The sequence below is a fragment of the Hypanus sabinus genome, chromosome X1, assembly GCF_030144855.1.
Source record: "Hypanus sabinus isolate sHypSab1 chromosome X1, sHypSab1.hap1, whole genome shotgun sequence".
NCBI classification, from domain to species: Eukaryota; Metazoa; Chordata; class Chondrichthyes; order Myliobatiformes; family Dasyatidae; genus Hypanus; species Hypanus sabinus.
In genome coordinates, this window is record NC_082738.1 from 53,672,876 (window position 1) to 53,690,420 (window position 17,545).

A 17,545-nucleotide genomic window follows, 5' to 3' on the forward strand; every position below is an offset into this window, starting at 1 on the left:
GTATCACTCTGCCTCCTCTTCCAGCTGCCTATCACCTCCCTCATAGTTCCGCCTCCTACTACACACAGTGCTTCCCCCTTAAATTCCTTCTTCACTTTTCCTGCCTATCCCCTCCCTGTTTCTCCTCCCTCACCCCTTGATCTTTCCCCTTACTGGTTTTTTACCTGGCACCTACCAGCCTTCTGCTTCCCACCCTCTGCTCACCTTCTTTATAGGGTCCCTGCTCCCTCCCTCTTCAGTCCTGACGAAGGGTCTTGGCTCGAAACGCTGTCTGTTCATTTCCACAGATGCTGCCTGACCTGCTGAGTTCCTCCAGCGTGTTGTACGCGTTGCTTTGACTACAGCATCTGCAGTGTATTTTCTGTTTAGTATCATTTTGAAGTTGTAATATTCCTTCTCTCTCTCTCACTCAAAGCTCATTGTTAATGATAAGAGCCAGAATCTCCGACGTCTGCAGGCTCAAAGAAATGAACTTAATGCCAAAGGTAATTAAAATCGCTAGAAGAACAATATTCAGTGTGGTTCTGTTTCAGTGGCTTGAGTGTATGTCATGCTTCATCTCATCAGTGCAGATTATTTTGGATCTGAATTCTGGATCATTTGGCTATCAGTGCTGCAAAGGACTTTCTTAATGTGTTGCAGTTCTGTCCATTATATAGCATTTGCAGTGGTTCTTGCAACAAATACAGCAAGATACAAATTGTTCTAGGGACACCAACTGTTTGTAAGTGGTAAATGCAATTGAAGTTCATGTGCTATTGCTCATCTATTGGCCTCTTTCCACTGAATTTTGATACAATTTCAAATCCACCCCCACAGTTCCATTTTGGATAGCATGTAGTTGTGATATGTTAAGGAAATGCAGACAATGTTATGGACTTTGATTTGTTAAGTTAATTTTAGTAATTATTGTGAGGTTTGTTTCAGCCCAGTGTTTTGTTATTAAGCTAGAACAGCAAGTAAACAAAGTGAACAGTAGATCTGTACTTTGTACTATAAATAATCAACAGAATTCACATGGGAGGAGTTCAGAATAAAATACTAAACTTAGTTTGTGAAGAGACTGACATTTTTGAGAGGCCTGTGTGATGTAAAGTAGCCATGATTTATTTGAATTTGAGAAACTATATGTTAATATTTTTATTCTGTGAAAATATTATATTTTGCTACAGTCAAGGGAGGTGTTACAGGAGCCTAAAGACTCTCAACTGATGATTCAGGAATAGCTCCTTCCTCTCCATTATCAGATTTCTGAACAGTCCATGAACCCAATAATGCCACCTCATTCATCCTTTTTTTTGTAGTATTGTAATTTTATGTCTTCGTTCTGTATTTCTGCAAAAAAAATTAATACAAGACCATGACAATAAACTTGATTCTGATAGTATAAATCTATGAAATGAATTTAATGTGAAATTTTTGCACAGTTACTGAACTTTGAACTTGTATAATTCTTAATTGTTTCTTGTAGTGCGCATGCTGCGAGAAGAGCTACAGTTGTTACAGGAACAGGGATCATATGTTGGAGAAGTGGTTAGAGCTATGGACAAGAAGAAAGTGCTTGTCAAGGTAATTTTGCAGTTTCATTTGCAAAAGGGGGCGTTAAATTTTATTCATCAGGAAAAATTTGATAAAATGAATGCTGAAAAATTAAATTCTCAGTTGCCTCTGCAGAATATTCTGTTTCAGAAACTGGCATTCATCATGTGCATGATCCATTCAACTTGCAATTATTGAAAGCTACTGAGTATGCTAGGCTGCTGCATGACACTTTAATGCCCAAATTAAGAATGGAGTTTAAATTCAAAAATAATTTCACATCATTAAATTTATAGATTGGCATTTATTTTTTCCCCTCAGTATCTTCAATAACATTAGTGAATGGAGTGTGTGGAAAAGATGGACTTGTTATATATTTGTGCACTTAATTTAAATTGTGCAGTTTGAATATGTGTGGCATTCAAAAGAAGCTCTGCTAGTGGGATATTTTTCTTCTGCTCCAGCTGCTTTACAGCTAATAATAGAGGAAAAAGTAATGTTAACAACATACCTGTTGCAGCTTTTGTAATTTTTCTCAGTTGCAAAAACATTAAACTGTGAAAGAGAACAAATGATCAGAATTTTTTAAAAAGCTGAATTTTGTAATTGTTTTCATAATAGAACAGATATTTCCAGTAGATTTCATGGCAGGATATTCTAAGTTTCAAGACCAATGTGAACTTGCATAATTTGGAAGGGTGTTGCTATTTTCTCTAATCAATGCCTTAACTTTAATTTCCCATTGAATGTTGTTTGCCCTTGAACCTGAAACATTGAAACCTGCTTAATTCTAGAAATATATGGTGTGCAATCCATTTTATAATATTAGCCAGGATGATGGTTGCCTAACATACCTTGTGTATACCTGCCTTTTACTGTGGAATATCAAGGTACATCCTAGCTCCATTTATTCCTGTTTAGTTTTATGTCTTTGCTATATTATGGTTGACTTCACTGCCCATTCTTTTTGCAGCTGTGTCTGATGGCAGAGTGTGGTCATATAACGGTTGATGTACCTCAGCTTCCTGTGCTTTAGTTTCTTTCTCAACACTCATTGTGGTCAGCCTGAACATGTTGGGGAGTGGAATGTCATGCCCTTGTTTTGAAGATAAGGCTTAAAAAAAATAAAATAAAATAAATTCCTAACTGTCTGAAGGATTGGAAACCATAGTAAATTACATTTGGTTGTTTAATCAAATATTTCAACTTTGAAATAACTGGAATGGATAGGAACTGATGGTGGGTATGCAATCATCATGTGAAACCACCTCAAATGTAATATTCATATTCTATTTTAATTTACATGCAGTGTATAGGATATGTATTTGATTATTAAAGATTTTATTTTCATCATACTGTTGGAGCTAAAGCCTGCTGCTTTATGAAGTGTGCAGATTTTAGTTTGCACTTACCAGGTGTTAATATCTACCAAAGAATGAGTTAAAATTGGACATTGTCTTGCCTTATTCTACTGTTCATTGTTTTAAATGCTTATCATATCTTTTCATCTTAACAATGCTTATGAAGAAAATAGAAATGTGTATACGTTTTGTTTTATACTGATTTTAATCTTGAATCTTGTTTTTCCTTTCAGGTTCATCCAGAAGGAAAATTTGTTGTGGATGTTGACAAAAACATTGACATTAATGATGTAAGTTTGGTATTTTGACAATAGTTATTTTTATGTTTTTCTTGGAATTAAATGTCAAATCTAAGCATCTGTTTGGATAAGACCATAAGATATAGGAGCCGAATTAAGCCATTTGGCCCATTGAGTCTACTCCACCATTTGATCATGGCTGATCCATTTTTCCTCTCAGCCCCAATCTCCTGCCTCCTGTCTTTATCTTCTCTTCCCCCCCCCCCCCCCCCAACCCCTTCATGCCCTGACAAATTAAGAATCTATCAACCTCTGCGTTAAAGACTTGGCTTCCACAGCTGTCTGGCAACAAATTCCACAGATTCACCACCTTTTGGCTAAAGGAATTCCTCTTCCTCTCTGTTCTAAAAGGATGCCCCTCTATTCTGAGGTTGTCCTCTCTGGTCTAAGGTGCCTCTATCATTGGAAACATCTTCTCTGCAACCACTCTAATGTGGCCTTTCAGCATTCGGTAGGTTTCAGTGGGTCACCCCTATTCCTTTTGAACTCCAGTGAATACTGGCCCAGAACCATCAGAAGCTCTTCATATGACAAGCCTTTCAATCCTGGAATCATTTTTGTGAACCTACTGTAACCCTGAGATTTGGCCAGCATATGTTTGTCAAGGGTAAGACAGCCTCTGGCCCAGCCAAACTGAGAAATCTCGTTTGTGTGGATGCTGTGTGATGTGTTACCCGGTTACCAATCCAAACTGCAAAATATCAGACAGTACACTGTATGTAATTAAACGAATGAATTTTATAAATCTTAATCTGACTACAGGGTTAGTAAAGAAGATAAAAAGAAAAAGGGCCCATTTTAATGAAACAGTCTAAAGTGCACGTTGGAGCTCATGGAATCATCCCTTCATCCCCAATTGGCATCCTTGGAGCATCACTGACCCTCGGACCCTCGCTCCGAGTCCACTCCGTCCAGCGGTCTACCAGTTCTTTCCATTTGCTTCTTTTCATCTTTCGTCGACAAAAGACCATGAAATTCCTGTTCCCAGACCCACAGAAAGAACAACATGCTTCTCATTGACTAGCATGCGTTCCAAAGCCCCCATTTAGTCATAACTCAAACATTGCTGCTACAGAGAAACCATTACCTTAGCAATGAAACTTTACAGCGCGTTACACTTCTTTGAACCCTCTCCAGTTTCAGAATGTTCTTTCTAAGATAAGGTGCCCAAAGCTGCTCACAATACTCCAGTGAGGCCTCACAGTGCTTTATAAAGTCTCAAGATTACATCCTTGCTTTTACAGTATATTCTAGTCCTCTTGAAATGAATGCTAACCTTGCATTTGCTGTCCTCACCACAGGCTCAACCTGAAAACTAACCTTTAGAGAATCCTGCACAAGGACTCCCAAATCCCTTTGCGCCTCAGTTTTTTTTGTAGTTTCTCTCCATTTATAGAAAATAATCTATTCTTCTACCAAAGTGTGTGACCATACACTTACTAACACTATTTCATCTGGCACTTTTTTGCCCATTCACCTAATCTGTCTAAATCCTTCTGTAGCCTCTCTACTTCCTCAAAGCTACCTGTCCCTCTGCCTATCTTCATATCATCTGCAAACTTTGCAACAAAGCCATCAGTTCCGTCATCTAAATCATTTACATGTAAAAGAATCGTCGTGCAGGATCAATTATTATATAACTGTATAACAATTAGCACGGAAACAGGCTATCTCGGCCCTTCTAGTCCGTGCCGAATGCTTACTCTCATCTAGTCCCACCAACCTGCACTCAGCCCATAACCCTCCATTCCTTTCCTGTACATATACCTATCCAATTTTAATTTAAATGACAATATCAAACCTGCCTCTACCACTTCTACTGGAAGCTCGTTCCACACAGCTACCACTCTCTGAGTAAAGAAGTTCCCCCTCGTGTTACCCCTAAACTTTTGCCCCCTAACTCTCAACTCATGTCGTCTTGTTCGAATCTCCCCTACTCTCAATGGAAAAAGCCTATCCACTTCAACTCTTATCTATCCCCCTCATAATTTTAAATACCTCTATCAAGTCCACCCTCAACCTTCTACACTCCAAAGAATAAAGACCTAACTTGTTCAACCTTTCTCTGTAACTTAGGTGCTGAAACCCAGGTAACATTTTAGTAAATCTCCTCTGTACTCTCTGTATTTTGTTGTCATCTTTCCTATAATTCAGTGACCAGAACTATACACAATACTTCAAATTTGGCCTCACCGATGCCTTGTACAATTTTAACATTACATTCCAACTCCTATACTCAATGCTCTGATTTATAAAGGCCAGCATACCAAAAGCTTTCTTCACCACCCTATCCACATGAGAGTCCTCCTTCAGGGAACTATGCACCATTATTCCTAGATCACTCTGTTCTACTGCATTCCTCAATGCCCTACCATTTACCATGTATGTCCTATTTGGATTATTCCTACCAAAATGTAGCACCTCACACTTATCAGCATTAAACTCCATCTGCCATCTTTCAGCCCACTCTTCTAACTGGCCTAAATCTCTCTGCAAGCTTTGAAAACCTACTTCATTATCCACAACGCCACCTATCTTAGTATCATCTGCATATTTACTAATCCAATTTACCACCCCATCATCCAGATCATTAATGTATATGACAAACAACATTGGACCCAGTACAGATCCCTGAGGCACGCCACTAGTCACCGGTCTCCAACCTGACAAACAGTTATCTACCACCACTCTCTGGCATCTCCCATCCAGCCATTGTTGAATCCATTTTACTACTTCAATATTAATACCTAACGATTGAACCTTCCTAACTGACATTCCGTGCGAAACTTTGTCAAAAGCCTTATTGAAGTCCATATAGACAACATCCACTGCTTTACCCTCGTCAACTTTCCTAGTAACCTCTTCAAAAAATTCAATGAGATTTGTCAAACATGACCTTCCATGCACAAATCCATGTTGACTGTTCCTAATCAGACCCTGTCTATCCAGATAATTATATATACCATCTCTAAGAATACTTTCCATTAATTTACCCACCACTCATGTCAAACTGACAGTCCTGACGAAGGGTCTCAGCTCGAAACGTCGACATCGCTTCTCCCTGTAGATGCTGCCTAGCCTGTTGTGTTCTACCAGCATTTTGTGTGTGTTGTTGTTTGAATTTCCAGCATCTGCAGATTTCCTCGTGTTGCTCAGGCCTATAATTGCTAGGTTTACTCTTAAAACCCTTTTTAAACAATGGAACAACATTAGCAATATGCCAATCCTCTGGCATCATCCCCATTTCTAATGACATTTGAAATTTTATGTCAGAGCCCCTGCTATTTCTACACTAACTTCCCTCAAGGTCCTAGGGAATATCCTGTCAGGACCTGGAGATTTATCCACTTTTAGATTCCTTAAAAGTGCCAGTACTTGCTCCTCTTTCATCGTCATAGTTTCCATAACTTCCCTAATTGTTTCCCTTACCTTATACAATTCAATATCCTTCTCCTTAGTGAATACCAAAGAAAAGAAATTGTTCAAAATCTCCCTCATCTCTTTTGGCTCCACACACAGCTGTCCACTCTGATTCTCTAAGGGACCAATTTTATCCCTCACTATCCTTTTACTATTAATATAGCTGTAGAAACCCTTTGGATTTATTTTCACCTTACTTGCCAAAACAACCTCGTATCTTTTAGGTTTTCTCATTTCTTTCTTAGGATTTTCTTTATATTCCTCGAGCACCTCATTTACTCCACGCTGCCTATATATATTGTAGATATCTCTTTTTCCGAACCATGTTTCCAATATCCCTTGAAAACCATGGCTCTCTCAAACTTTTAACCTTTCCTTTCAACCTAACAGGAACATAAATATTCTGTACCCTCACACCTTTATATGACCTCCATTTCTCTATTACATCCTTCCCATAAAACAAATTGTCCCAATTCACTCCTCCTAAATCCTTTCGCACCTCCTCAAAGTTAGCCTTCCTCCAATCAAAAATCTCAACTCTGGGTTCAGTTCTATCCTTCTCCATAATTATATTGAAACTAATGGCATTGTGTGATCACTGGACCCGAAGTGCTCCCCAACTCATACCTCCGTCACCTGACCTATCTCATTCCCTAACAGGAGATCCAACAGTGCCCCTTCTCTAGTTGGTGCCTCTATGTATTGCTGCAAAAAACTACCCTGCACACATTTTACAAACTCCAAACCACCCATCCCTTTTACAGTATGGGCTTCCCAGTCTATGTGTGGTAAATTAAAATCTCCCACAATCACAACCCTGTGCTTACTACAAATATCTTCTATCTCCTTACAAATTTGCTCCTCCAATTCTTGATCCCCATTAGGTGGTCTATGATACGCCCCTATAAGTGTTACTACACCTTTCCTATTCCTCAATTCCACCCAAATAGCCTCCTTAGCCTCCCTATTATTGATTTAAAATATTAATTCTGTTAAGTTCAATGAAGGTAATTGAGTTTAGAAGCTACTTCATGAGCATATGATTTTTTAAAAAAAAGTACATACCTTGTTTAACTCATTAGAAATTTTATTTTAAAATACTTTGGCTGCCTTACCTTCAAACCAAAATCTTGTGCGAGTTAAAACTCACAAAGAATAGTGGTCATATTCAGAAAAACAACTTGTGTTTCTAAATAATGTGTATAAGAATGGCTATTAGATAAACTCAGATTTAAGATACCAGCCATGGAGTGTGAGCTAAAAGTCATTGTTTTAAAATGATCAATTACATGCTTTTTCAATATGATACCTATACCAGGAATTGGATTGTAGATGAATTTCTCACACCACTGCTTGTCATGTGTGCTTCTGTGAATTCTATGCACAGAACATGCTCAGAGATACCATTGTTTTTATTTACATAACAGAATTGACATAAGTTTTTATTGTCTTGTTGATGAGTTTTAATTGCAGTGCTTTCAGCAGTTCAGAACTCCTTTTATTGAGCATTATTTTGCATGTGAATTTATTTCAGCAACAAATACACAATGCTGGAGGAACTTGGCCTGATGAAGGTTCTCGACCTGAAACATTGACTGTTTACTCTTTTCCCTAGATGCTGCCTGGCCTGCAGAGTTCCTCCAGCATTTTGTGTGTGTTGCTAGGATTTCCAGCATCTGCAGTTTTTCTCTTGTTTGTGATTTTAATTTATTTTGTGTAGTTTCAGAGCCAGGATAAGCAAAAATGTAAGTTTAAAAAGTGGAGAGAGTGCAAATTAAGCTGTGTTTTTAAACTGGTGTTCTCACAAGCTCTTGGTTAAGAAAATGTATATAGGATATCTAAGTTCTGTAATTACAAAACTGATTTGGATTTAAACCACTATTTTGAAAGTCTGACATGTATTGAGAGATTCTAACTCAAGTTTATCAGCTAAGCTTGACTTACTGCTTTGCATCTCAACATGAATGATCTAATACTGCTTCTGTGTCATTAAGCTATTCTAGTTAAATGGTTGCATTGGTGACTGTGATGGAGTAGACATAAAGGAGGTTCAAGTTTGAGACCAGCTGTCTAATATTTTTCTATAGCCATAAGATGTTGGAAGGTTGTTGGCTAACTGATATTTGTTTAATTTTCTTCTTTTGTTTCAGTATCAGATGGCTTATTGTTTCATTTAGCTTGTTTACTATTTCATGATTATTGTCCAGGAATTAACTGGAATTTCTTTTAACTGGCTGTAACTTGTATGTTCAAAGGTAACTCCTAATTGCCGTGTAGCTTTGAGAAATGATAGCTACACACTTCACAAAATACTGCCGAACAAAGTGGACCCCCTGGTGTCGCTCATGATGGTTGAGAAAGTTCCAGACTCTACTTATGAAATGATTGGTGGCTTAGACAAACAGATCAAGGAGATCAAAGAGGTTATTGAACTGCCAGTGAAGCATCCTGAACTGTTTGAAGCTCTCGGCATTGCTCAGCCTAAGGCAAGTGCACATTTCCCTTTATCTTGTGCCTTTTTTTTCCTGTTCCCTTTTTAATACCTGTTTGAAATACAAGTAACCTCTCAATCAGTGCACGTGAATTTGTGAATATGTGTTGAGAACAGATGGAGCTCAAATCAAGACTTTATTGCCTGTGTACATTCATGGTCAGGGAATCTTGAACTTTATAGGTCAATGTTGTGGAGTGACAAATAATAAAGTTTGCCATCCACTAAGCTTTAATTGTGTCACAACTTGCTTTAATGTCTCTATTACAAACATGGCTAATTTGATATATACTTAAATTGAACCAGTTGTTTGGCTACTTCTATTCTTGTGTACTTGATCTGTTTAACAATATAGTGGTAGGATCTAAGAAAGATGATTAAAATCTGATATTGGTAGGGTAAATCCAGAATATAATGTCAAATTAAACCATAAAAGAGAAAGAATGAAAGGTTAAATTTCTGACAAATCATTTCATAATTCACTTTCTGTGGTGGTCAAATTGGATGGGAGAGGAAAAAAGTTTTTTGGTCGTATGTTATGAACGTTGAAAGTGCATTATGATAGGAAAAGGGTAAAGCTTTCTCATCCTTGTGTAACTCTCAGTTTGGCTAGCGGCTTAATCTAGGAGAAGACAGCTCTCAGCCTGGCCTAACTTAAAAAATCTTGTTTGGGCAGATGCTGTGCGATGTGTCCCGTTACAAATCAGTACCACAAAATAGTAAACGGTGCACACACAATATGCGATTTATCGATTGAGCTTTATAATTCTTAATTTGACCATATGTTTAGTAAAGAACCAAAAAAAGAAAAGGGTCCATTCTCATGAAACAGCGAGCACAACATTGGAGCTCACTGATAATGGCCATTTGTCCACTATCGACCTCCTCTGAAAGTTCCTAACCTTTGCTCCAAGTCCACTCTGTCCAGTGGCCTGCCAACTCTCTCCATTCACGTCTTCTCTCCTCATCTCTTCCCGGCAAAAGACCACGAAATCCCTGCTCCCAGACCCACAAGAAAGAACAGCGTCCCTCACATTGGATAGCCCCACATTCCAAAGCCCCGTTATTTGTAGTCATAACCCAAACATTGCTGCTACAGGGAATACCATTACACTAGCAGTGAAACCTTACAGCGTGTTACACTTATGTATAACAGACTGAAAGAAAGAAAGAAAATTGTAACTGTCCCTCACCCCACGCAAAATAAAGATGAACAATGTTTCAGGCAAGCTCAATGAACTTGTAAAAACAGTGTTTTGTAACATTTTGGTTAAAACTTATTTCTATGCTACATGTGGTTATTATGAAAAAAAAAGTCCTTTAACTTTTCATATTGTTTCAGCTGCATACAAACAAAAAGTGCATTGTTTAGTTTGGATGGTGGTATTGAGCATTGATGTTTGGTACTCTGCTGCTGAATCTCATATCAGCATTTTTATCACAAAGACTTCCATTTTAATTTATTGAATACATTTATAATTAACAAGCTAATGGTGAAATGCTACAATTTTCCCCTTCTTCCCCTACCAGCATTGCTGTTTATTGTTTGAGGTTAAACAGCCTTATGGAGATGATATTTACTGATAGATTCTGCTTTTACAGAGGTGCAGTATTCAAATTGTCTTGAAATGTTCCTTGTTCACATTCGGTACCTTGGAAGGAAGGGGATTTTAACACTGGAAAATTCTATAAGGGAATTAGAAAAGTTAGAGCTTGAATGTGATGAGTATTTTTTTTCCTCTTTTCATATTTTAAATCTTTCAGAAGTATAATTAATTTCAGAGGCTTTTCCCTTATGAATTGTCAACTAGATGTTTTTTTATTGGGGATATTCAGGCCTCTAAACATCTTTTCTATCACCCCAGTTTATAGAACTTCAGTTTTGAAGTCTGCTACTTGCATTTACAGATTCGTAATCTGTAATCAGTTAACAAGCAGTTTAGATTTTTATTTCAGAAGGGACCCAGCTGGTGTGAAAAATATTGGCTGGCACATATCTGTATAACCTCCAAGTACTTGGTGTACAATTCTACTTTGTTTATGGAAATGCTTGACTCTTCATGTCTAGTTTTTCTGCCACTTTTAAACAAGCTTTACCAAAATAACATTTTCCTTAACAGAAGTCTTTTTAAAATCTTACTATTCCAGTAAGTTATCCTTTAATTGCCTGGTTACATGGAGAAGTAGTCCCATGAGGGAACTGAATATAAAATCAGTTAAAATTTAATTTAGACATTTTACAAAGAACCATGTTTATTAAAGCTGAATAAACTGGCTCGATGGAGACAAAGCTAAGAGAGAAGTAGCACTTCTCTCCTAAATGGACTACAAACAAGCAGTCAGTGGGTCAGAATTTAAACTTAGTTTTAAGACTGATTTACCAGCTTTTTGATAGGATGCCTTTCTGTAGAGAGTCCTGCTATTCTTAAATTCTGCATAATACTTTTCAGTATTTTTCTAATCCAATGTGGGGCATGTTCCCTTTCTGTCTTCAAAGGTACAGAATTATCCCTTTAAAAATACATTGCTTAAAGTGAAGTAAGCTGTTATTAAAATATACGGGCCTCCAAAAATTTTGAAGGGCAACATTCTTTTTGGCAGGGAAGTTGGGTCTGAGTCAATTACTGGTTTGAATTCCAGTCTGAAATTTCCACCTGTATCCCTATTTATTTGGCTGGATGTGCAGGTTCCACCATCGTTCCTGAGTTTCTCACTGGCCTGGACTCTGTCTATGCCCCATGAGTTATGTGAAGAGGCCCAGTCCCAAAAAATTCCCTAACCCACTACGACAGCTGGTAGAGGTAGGGATGGATTTTAAAAATTGTAATTGAAATATGATTAAAGTATATGTAAAATAAGTATTTAATAAGATGATACCACAAATAATTATGAACATGGAACTATAGCAATTTAATTTGCCTTCTAAGTCTTTGAAATCAGTATAGAGTCTTGGATCCAGTATTGGGTCTAAATTTTGGCACAGAATTTGAGAGGCAATTTCTTTCCCAAGCTGATGCTGTAACTTCCCTGCAAGAGTTCAAATCCGTCTATGATTCCTGGAATTTCATACTTCACAGCAAGTGTGCAGAAATCCGAACAGAGCCATCAGCAAATGCACAATTTAGTGTGTTGTGTTTTCTATGAATGATCTCCATTGAAAGCTGGGTACACCAAATAAGTTTACTGTGACAGTAATTTAATTGTTAACAGCAGCTTACCCTAATTCCTCTGTGTAAATATTACTAGCTTACATTTTAGCAATATAGACTGGGTGTTAAGTGGCTTAACTATACTTTGTGTGGTACCAGTGGCCTTAGCAATAATGTTGGTCCAGAGTTACTTATGCTTTTCTTAAAACTTTGTCAACTTAAAGTACATTCTACTTTGTTTTTTTTTAAGTACAAAGGCTACTGTAACTTTCTAATCAGAGCTGTGTTCTTATTAAATGGAGGAACAACATCAAGGACCTGTGTGGCTTATTCCTGTTCCTAATTTGTATTGTTGGATCTGACTGTTTTATTTTTAGATTGGATTGTTTGATTGTTTCTTTGCAGTTCAACCATCAATTATCTGCTTATATTTTATATAATTATTAACAAGTAACTGCTTAGTTTGCTTCCCAGTGGTAAGTGTATGTTTATGTGGGTTTAATATGCCCCTAGTGGTTATACAAAGTATAACTACGGAAAGATCTGGAAGCTTTTTTGTACTGCATTATTTGCATAATGGCTATCTCATTGGTTGGCTCTTATCTACACATTTGAATGGAATTTTCCTTCTCTATGGGTATAAATGCACCTGACTTAAGGCAGTGGCATTTTAGTTCTTAGCATCTTAGTCTCTTACTTTTTTTTAAAATTAGTTTTTTAATGCATTTTCTACATCACTACAGACAGAAAAAAAACCCCAAATCAAAATGAAGAAAATTAATACAGTGCAAAAATAAACATACAATAATACTATAATACAAAAAAGATAATTGAGAAAGCACCCAAATTGAAGACATGTAAAATTAGTATCCTCCCCAAGCCCCGCAACAAAAATAAAACTCCAGACCAACCACAACACAATATAGAGAATATAAATCAGGGCATTCAAACCCCTAAAACTGTAAATACACTTAGCAACAGAAGATAATAATGCCTACTACCAAAAAAAAAGAGCTGAAAGCAAGGGACCGAAAAAAAAACCTTAGTTAAGAGGAAGGTTATGAAAGTACTCAATAAAAGGTCTCTAGACCTTATGGAACTTTGTATCCGAATTAAGAACTGAATAATGAATTTTTTTCAAGGTCTAAGCAGGACATAATATCATTAAGCTATTGAGCATGTGTGGGCGGGGCAACATCTCTCCATCTAAGGAGGATTAAATGTCTAGCCAGGAGAGAAGCAAAAGATAATATTCAACATTTAGTCGAACTCAAACGTAAATCTGTCTCACCCAAAAAAACCAAACAAAGCAATTAAAGGGTTAGGTTCTAAGTGGTGGTTCAGAATATAAGAAAGTTATGAAGACATCTTTCCAAAATTTCTCCAAGCTAGGACAGAACCAGTACATATGAATAAGAGAGGCCTCGCCCCTTTTGCATTTATTACAAAGAGGACTAATATTAGGGTAAAATCGAGATAGTTTAGATTTAGACATATGGGCTCGATGAACAATTTTAAACTGTAAAAGGCAATGGCGAGCACAAAGAGGTTGAATTAACCGATTTGAGAATAGTCCCAAGTCTCATCAGATAGAGATATTTAAATCATGTTCCCAAGCCATTCTAATTTTATCCACAGGGGCATGCCGTAAGAATGCTAATTTATCACGAATAAATGATATTAAACCTTTACCCAGCAGATTAATAGAAAGAAAGAAATCCATAACATTTTTCTTAGGCATTTCAGGGAAGTTAGGAATTAAAGGATTAATAAAGTGTCTAATTTGGAGATATCTAAAAAAAATGAGCATTAGGCAGATTGAACTTTGCAGAGAGCTGTTGAAAAGATGCGAAGCGATTATCAATAAAAAGATCTTCAAAATGTCTAATGCCCTTCCTATACCAATCATGGAATGTTGAATCATACATAGTAGGTAAAAAAAAAAGGTGATTATGTAAGATAGGACTAGAAAAGGAAAAACAGTCTCTTACTTCTTGGCTGTCCCTTCACTTAGTTGTCCTCTGTCACTGTCTGTTTCAATTTTTCATTGTTTTATCAATCCTTATTGAAACAATTGTAAAGCAATGAGTTTTGTGCTCCTTTCCTGACTTCTGAAAGAACCTTGAATTTAAACATCAGAATCCAACAATATGTTATTCTATAAGATTTTATGGATATGTTTAAATGATTTATTTTTCATAAGGTAAATTTTGTGAGTTAAGCAGTGTAGTCTTCACATCTCTGGTTGAAGGCAGATCTTTAAAAGATTACTTTTTTTTTTATTATGACATTGGATCTTATTTGTATGTTTATTATGTTGTAGGGTGTGCTGCTGTATGGACCTCCAGGCACAGGAAAGACATTGCTTGCAAGAGCAGTGGCCCATCATACTGACTGTACTTTCATCCGTGTTTCTGGCTCTGAACTTGTGCAAAAATTCATTGGCGAGGGTATGTGCTTGATGAGTGTTTAATATTTCCTTTGAAAGATGGCATCTTTTAATGATGTGACTATATTGCTCTTCTACTAGCACTTCAAGTACCCAAGATATGGAACTGCTTTAAATCCACAGCCTGACTCGATTGATAGCAATTTCATCTTGAGCCAGGCATAAATGAATTGTGCTGCATAGATTATGTGTACCTTCTGTTTTATATTTCCCTTGTTCTCTTCATTTTTCCTACTTAGTGATATCATTGTAAGGGTGTTGGCAGACCTTCAAATTGTCAGATATGCTATAGTAAGGATCTCCAGATGGTAAAATGGGCAATGTTCTATTACTGACTGCTCTTTAAGCTACTTTTTCAGCTCTGAATTTGTACAGTTTATTAATTTGCATGTTTTTCGTAAGAGTCTTGACAGCATGTGTAAACTATTTGCCCATGTGTATTTATGTAGACCAAACTTGAGTCATTAGCTGATGGTCTTTTTCTGACTAAATGAAAATGCAGAAATTCAAGTTACTTGGCGCTATTTATCCCAAAGAGGAAGAAGTATTCTAATGGCAAGATGACACAACCATGGATACAAGGGAAGTCTAAGTCAACATAATAGCCAAAGAGAGGGCATATAATAAAGCAAAAGTTAGTGGAAAGTTAGGGGGTTGGGAAACTTTTAAATACCAACAGAAAACAGCTAAAAAAAATCATTAAGAAGGTAAAGATGGAATACCAAAGTAAGCTGGCCAATGATATTACAGAGGATGCAACAAGTTTCTTCAGATATATAAAGTGTAAAAGAGAGGCAAGAGGGGATATTAGACTGCTGGAAAACTATACTGGAGAGGTAGCAATGGGAGACAAGAAGATGGTGGATGAATTGAATAAGTATTTTGCGTCAATCTTCACTGTGGAAGACATAAGCAGTATAGTGGAAGTTCGAGGTCTCAGGGTCATGAAGTGTGTGAAGGACATTACCAGGGAGAAGTTTTTTGGAAACTGAAAGGTCTGAAGGTAGAAAAGTCACCTGGACCAGATGGTGTACACCCCAGGATTCTGAAAAAGGCGGTTGAAGAGATTGTGGAGGCATTAATAATGATCTTTCAAGAATCACTGGATTCTGGAATGGTTCTGGAGGACAGGAAAATTGCAAATGTCATTTCACTCTTCAAGAAGGGAGAGAGGCAGAAGAAAGGAAATTGTATGCCAGTTATTCTGACCTCAGTTGTTGGGAAGATGTTGGAATTGGTTGTTAAGGATTGTGGTTTTGTGGTACTTGGAGGCACAGCAAGCAGGATAGACAAAGGAGAATCAGTTGATATTGTGTGCAGGTGTCCCCTGCTTTACGAATGTTCGCTTTACGCCACTTTGCTTTTACAAAAGACCTATATTAACCTGTTTTCGCATTACAAAGAGGATCTTCACTTTTACGAAAATTTTTCCCATATAAATTAATGGTTCTTCGCTTTATGCCATTTCGGCTTAAGAAAGGTTTTATAGGAATGCTCTACCTTTGCAAGGGACCTGTACTTGGATTTTCAGAAGGCCTTTGACAATGTGCCACACATGATGTTGCTTAACAAACTTATGAGGCCATAGTGTTACAGGAAAGATTTTAGCATGGATAAAGCAGTCACAACGAAATCTGCAGATGCTGGAAATTCAAGCAACACACACAAAATGCTGATGGAACGCAGCAGGCCAGGCAGCATCTATAGGAAGAAGTACAGTCGACGTTTTGGGCAGAGACCCTTCGTCAGGACTAATTGAAAGAAAAGATAGTAAGAGATTTGAAAGTGGGAGGGGGAGATCCAAAATGATAGGAGAAGACAGGAGGGGGAGGGATGAAGCTAAGAGCTGGAAAGGTGATTGGCAAAAGGGATACACAGCTGGAGAAGGGAGAGGATCATAGGATGGGAGGCCTAGGGAGAAAGAAAGGGGAGGGAGCACCAGAGGGAGATCAAGAGCAGGCAAGGAATGATTGTGAGAGGGACAGAGAGAGAGAGAGAGAGAGAGAGAAAAGAAAGAAAAGGGAATAAATAAATAAGGGATGGGGTAAGAAGGGGAGGGGGGCATTAACGGAAGTTAGAGAAATCAATGTTCATGCCGTCAGGTTGGAGGCTACCTAGACGGAATATAAGGTGTGTTCCTCCAACCTGAGTGTGGCTTCATCTTGACAGTAGAGGAGGCCATGGATAGACATATCAGAATGGGAATGGGACGTGGAATTAACATGTGTGGCCACTGGGAGATCCTGCTTTCTCTGGCAGACAGATTGTAGGTTGGGAGACCGTTTCGCTGAACTGCACAACTCCCTTGTCCATTCGTTCCCCCCCCCCCCCCCCCCCCCCCCATCCCTTCCCACCGATCTCCCTCCTGGCGCTTATCCTTGTAAGCAGAACAAGTGCTACACCTGCCCTTACACTTCCTCCCTCCCCACCATTCAGGGCCCCAGACAGTCCTTCCAAGTGAGGCAAAACTTCACCTGTGAGTCGGCTGGTGTGGTATACTGCGTCCAGCGCTCCTGTTGCGGGCTTCTATATATTGGTGAGACCCGACGCAGACCGGGAGACCTTTTCGCTGAACACCTATGCTCTGTCCGCCAGATAAAGCAGGATCTCCCAGTGGCCACACATGTTAATTCCACGTCCCATTCCCATTCTGATATGTCTATCCATGGCCTCCTCTACTGTCAGGATGGGGCCACACTCAGGTTGGAGGAACAACACCTTGTATTCTGTCTAGGTAGCCTCCAATCTGATGGCATGAACATTGATTTCTCTAACTTCCATTAATGCCCCCCCCCCTTTTTTTCTTTTTTTTCTTCTCTGCCCATCACTCCTTGCCT

At 38.1% G+C, this 17,545-nt stretch overlaps 1 protein-coding gene across 1 annotated transcript in view; it reads left to right on the top strand.

The window, feature by feature from the left end:
- Positions 1-17,545, top strand: part of psmc5 (proteasome 26S subunit, ATPase 5) — a 39,738-nt gene that overhangs the window by 11,805 nt on the left and 10,388 nt on the right. Inside the window, exons 4-8 of the mRNA XM_059956609.1 lie at positions 416-485; positions 1,472-1,569; positions 3,134-3,190; positions 8,875-9,105; positions 14,583-14,709. Of these exons, the coding sequence (XP_059812592.1) occupies positions 416-485; positions 1,472-1,569; positions 3,134-3,190; positions 8,875-9,105; positions 14,583-14,709 (583 nt within the window). The remainder of the gene's footprint in view (positions 1-415; positions 486-1,471; positions 1,570-3,133; positions 3,191-8,874; positions 9,106-14,582; positions 14,710-17,545) is intronic.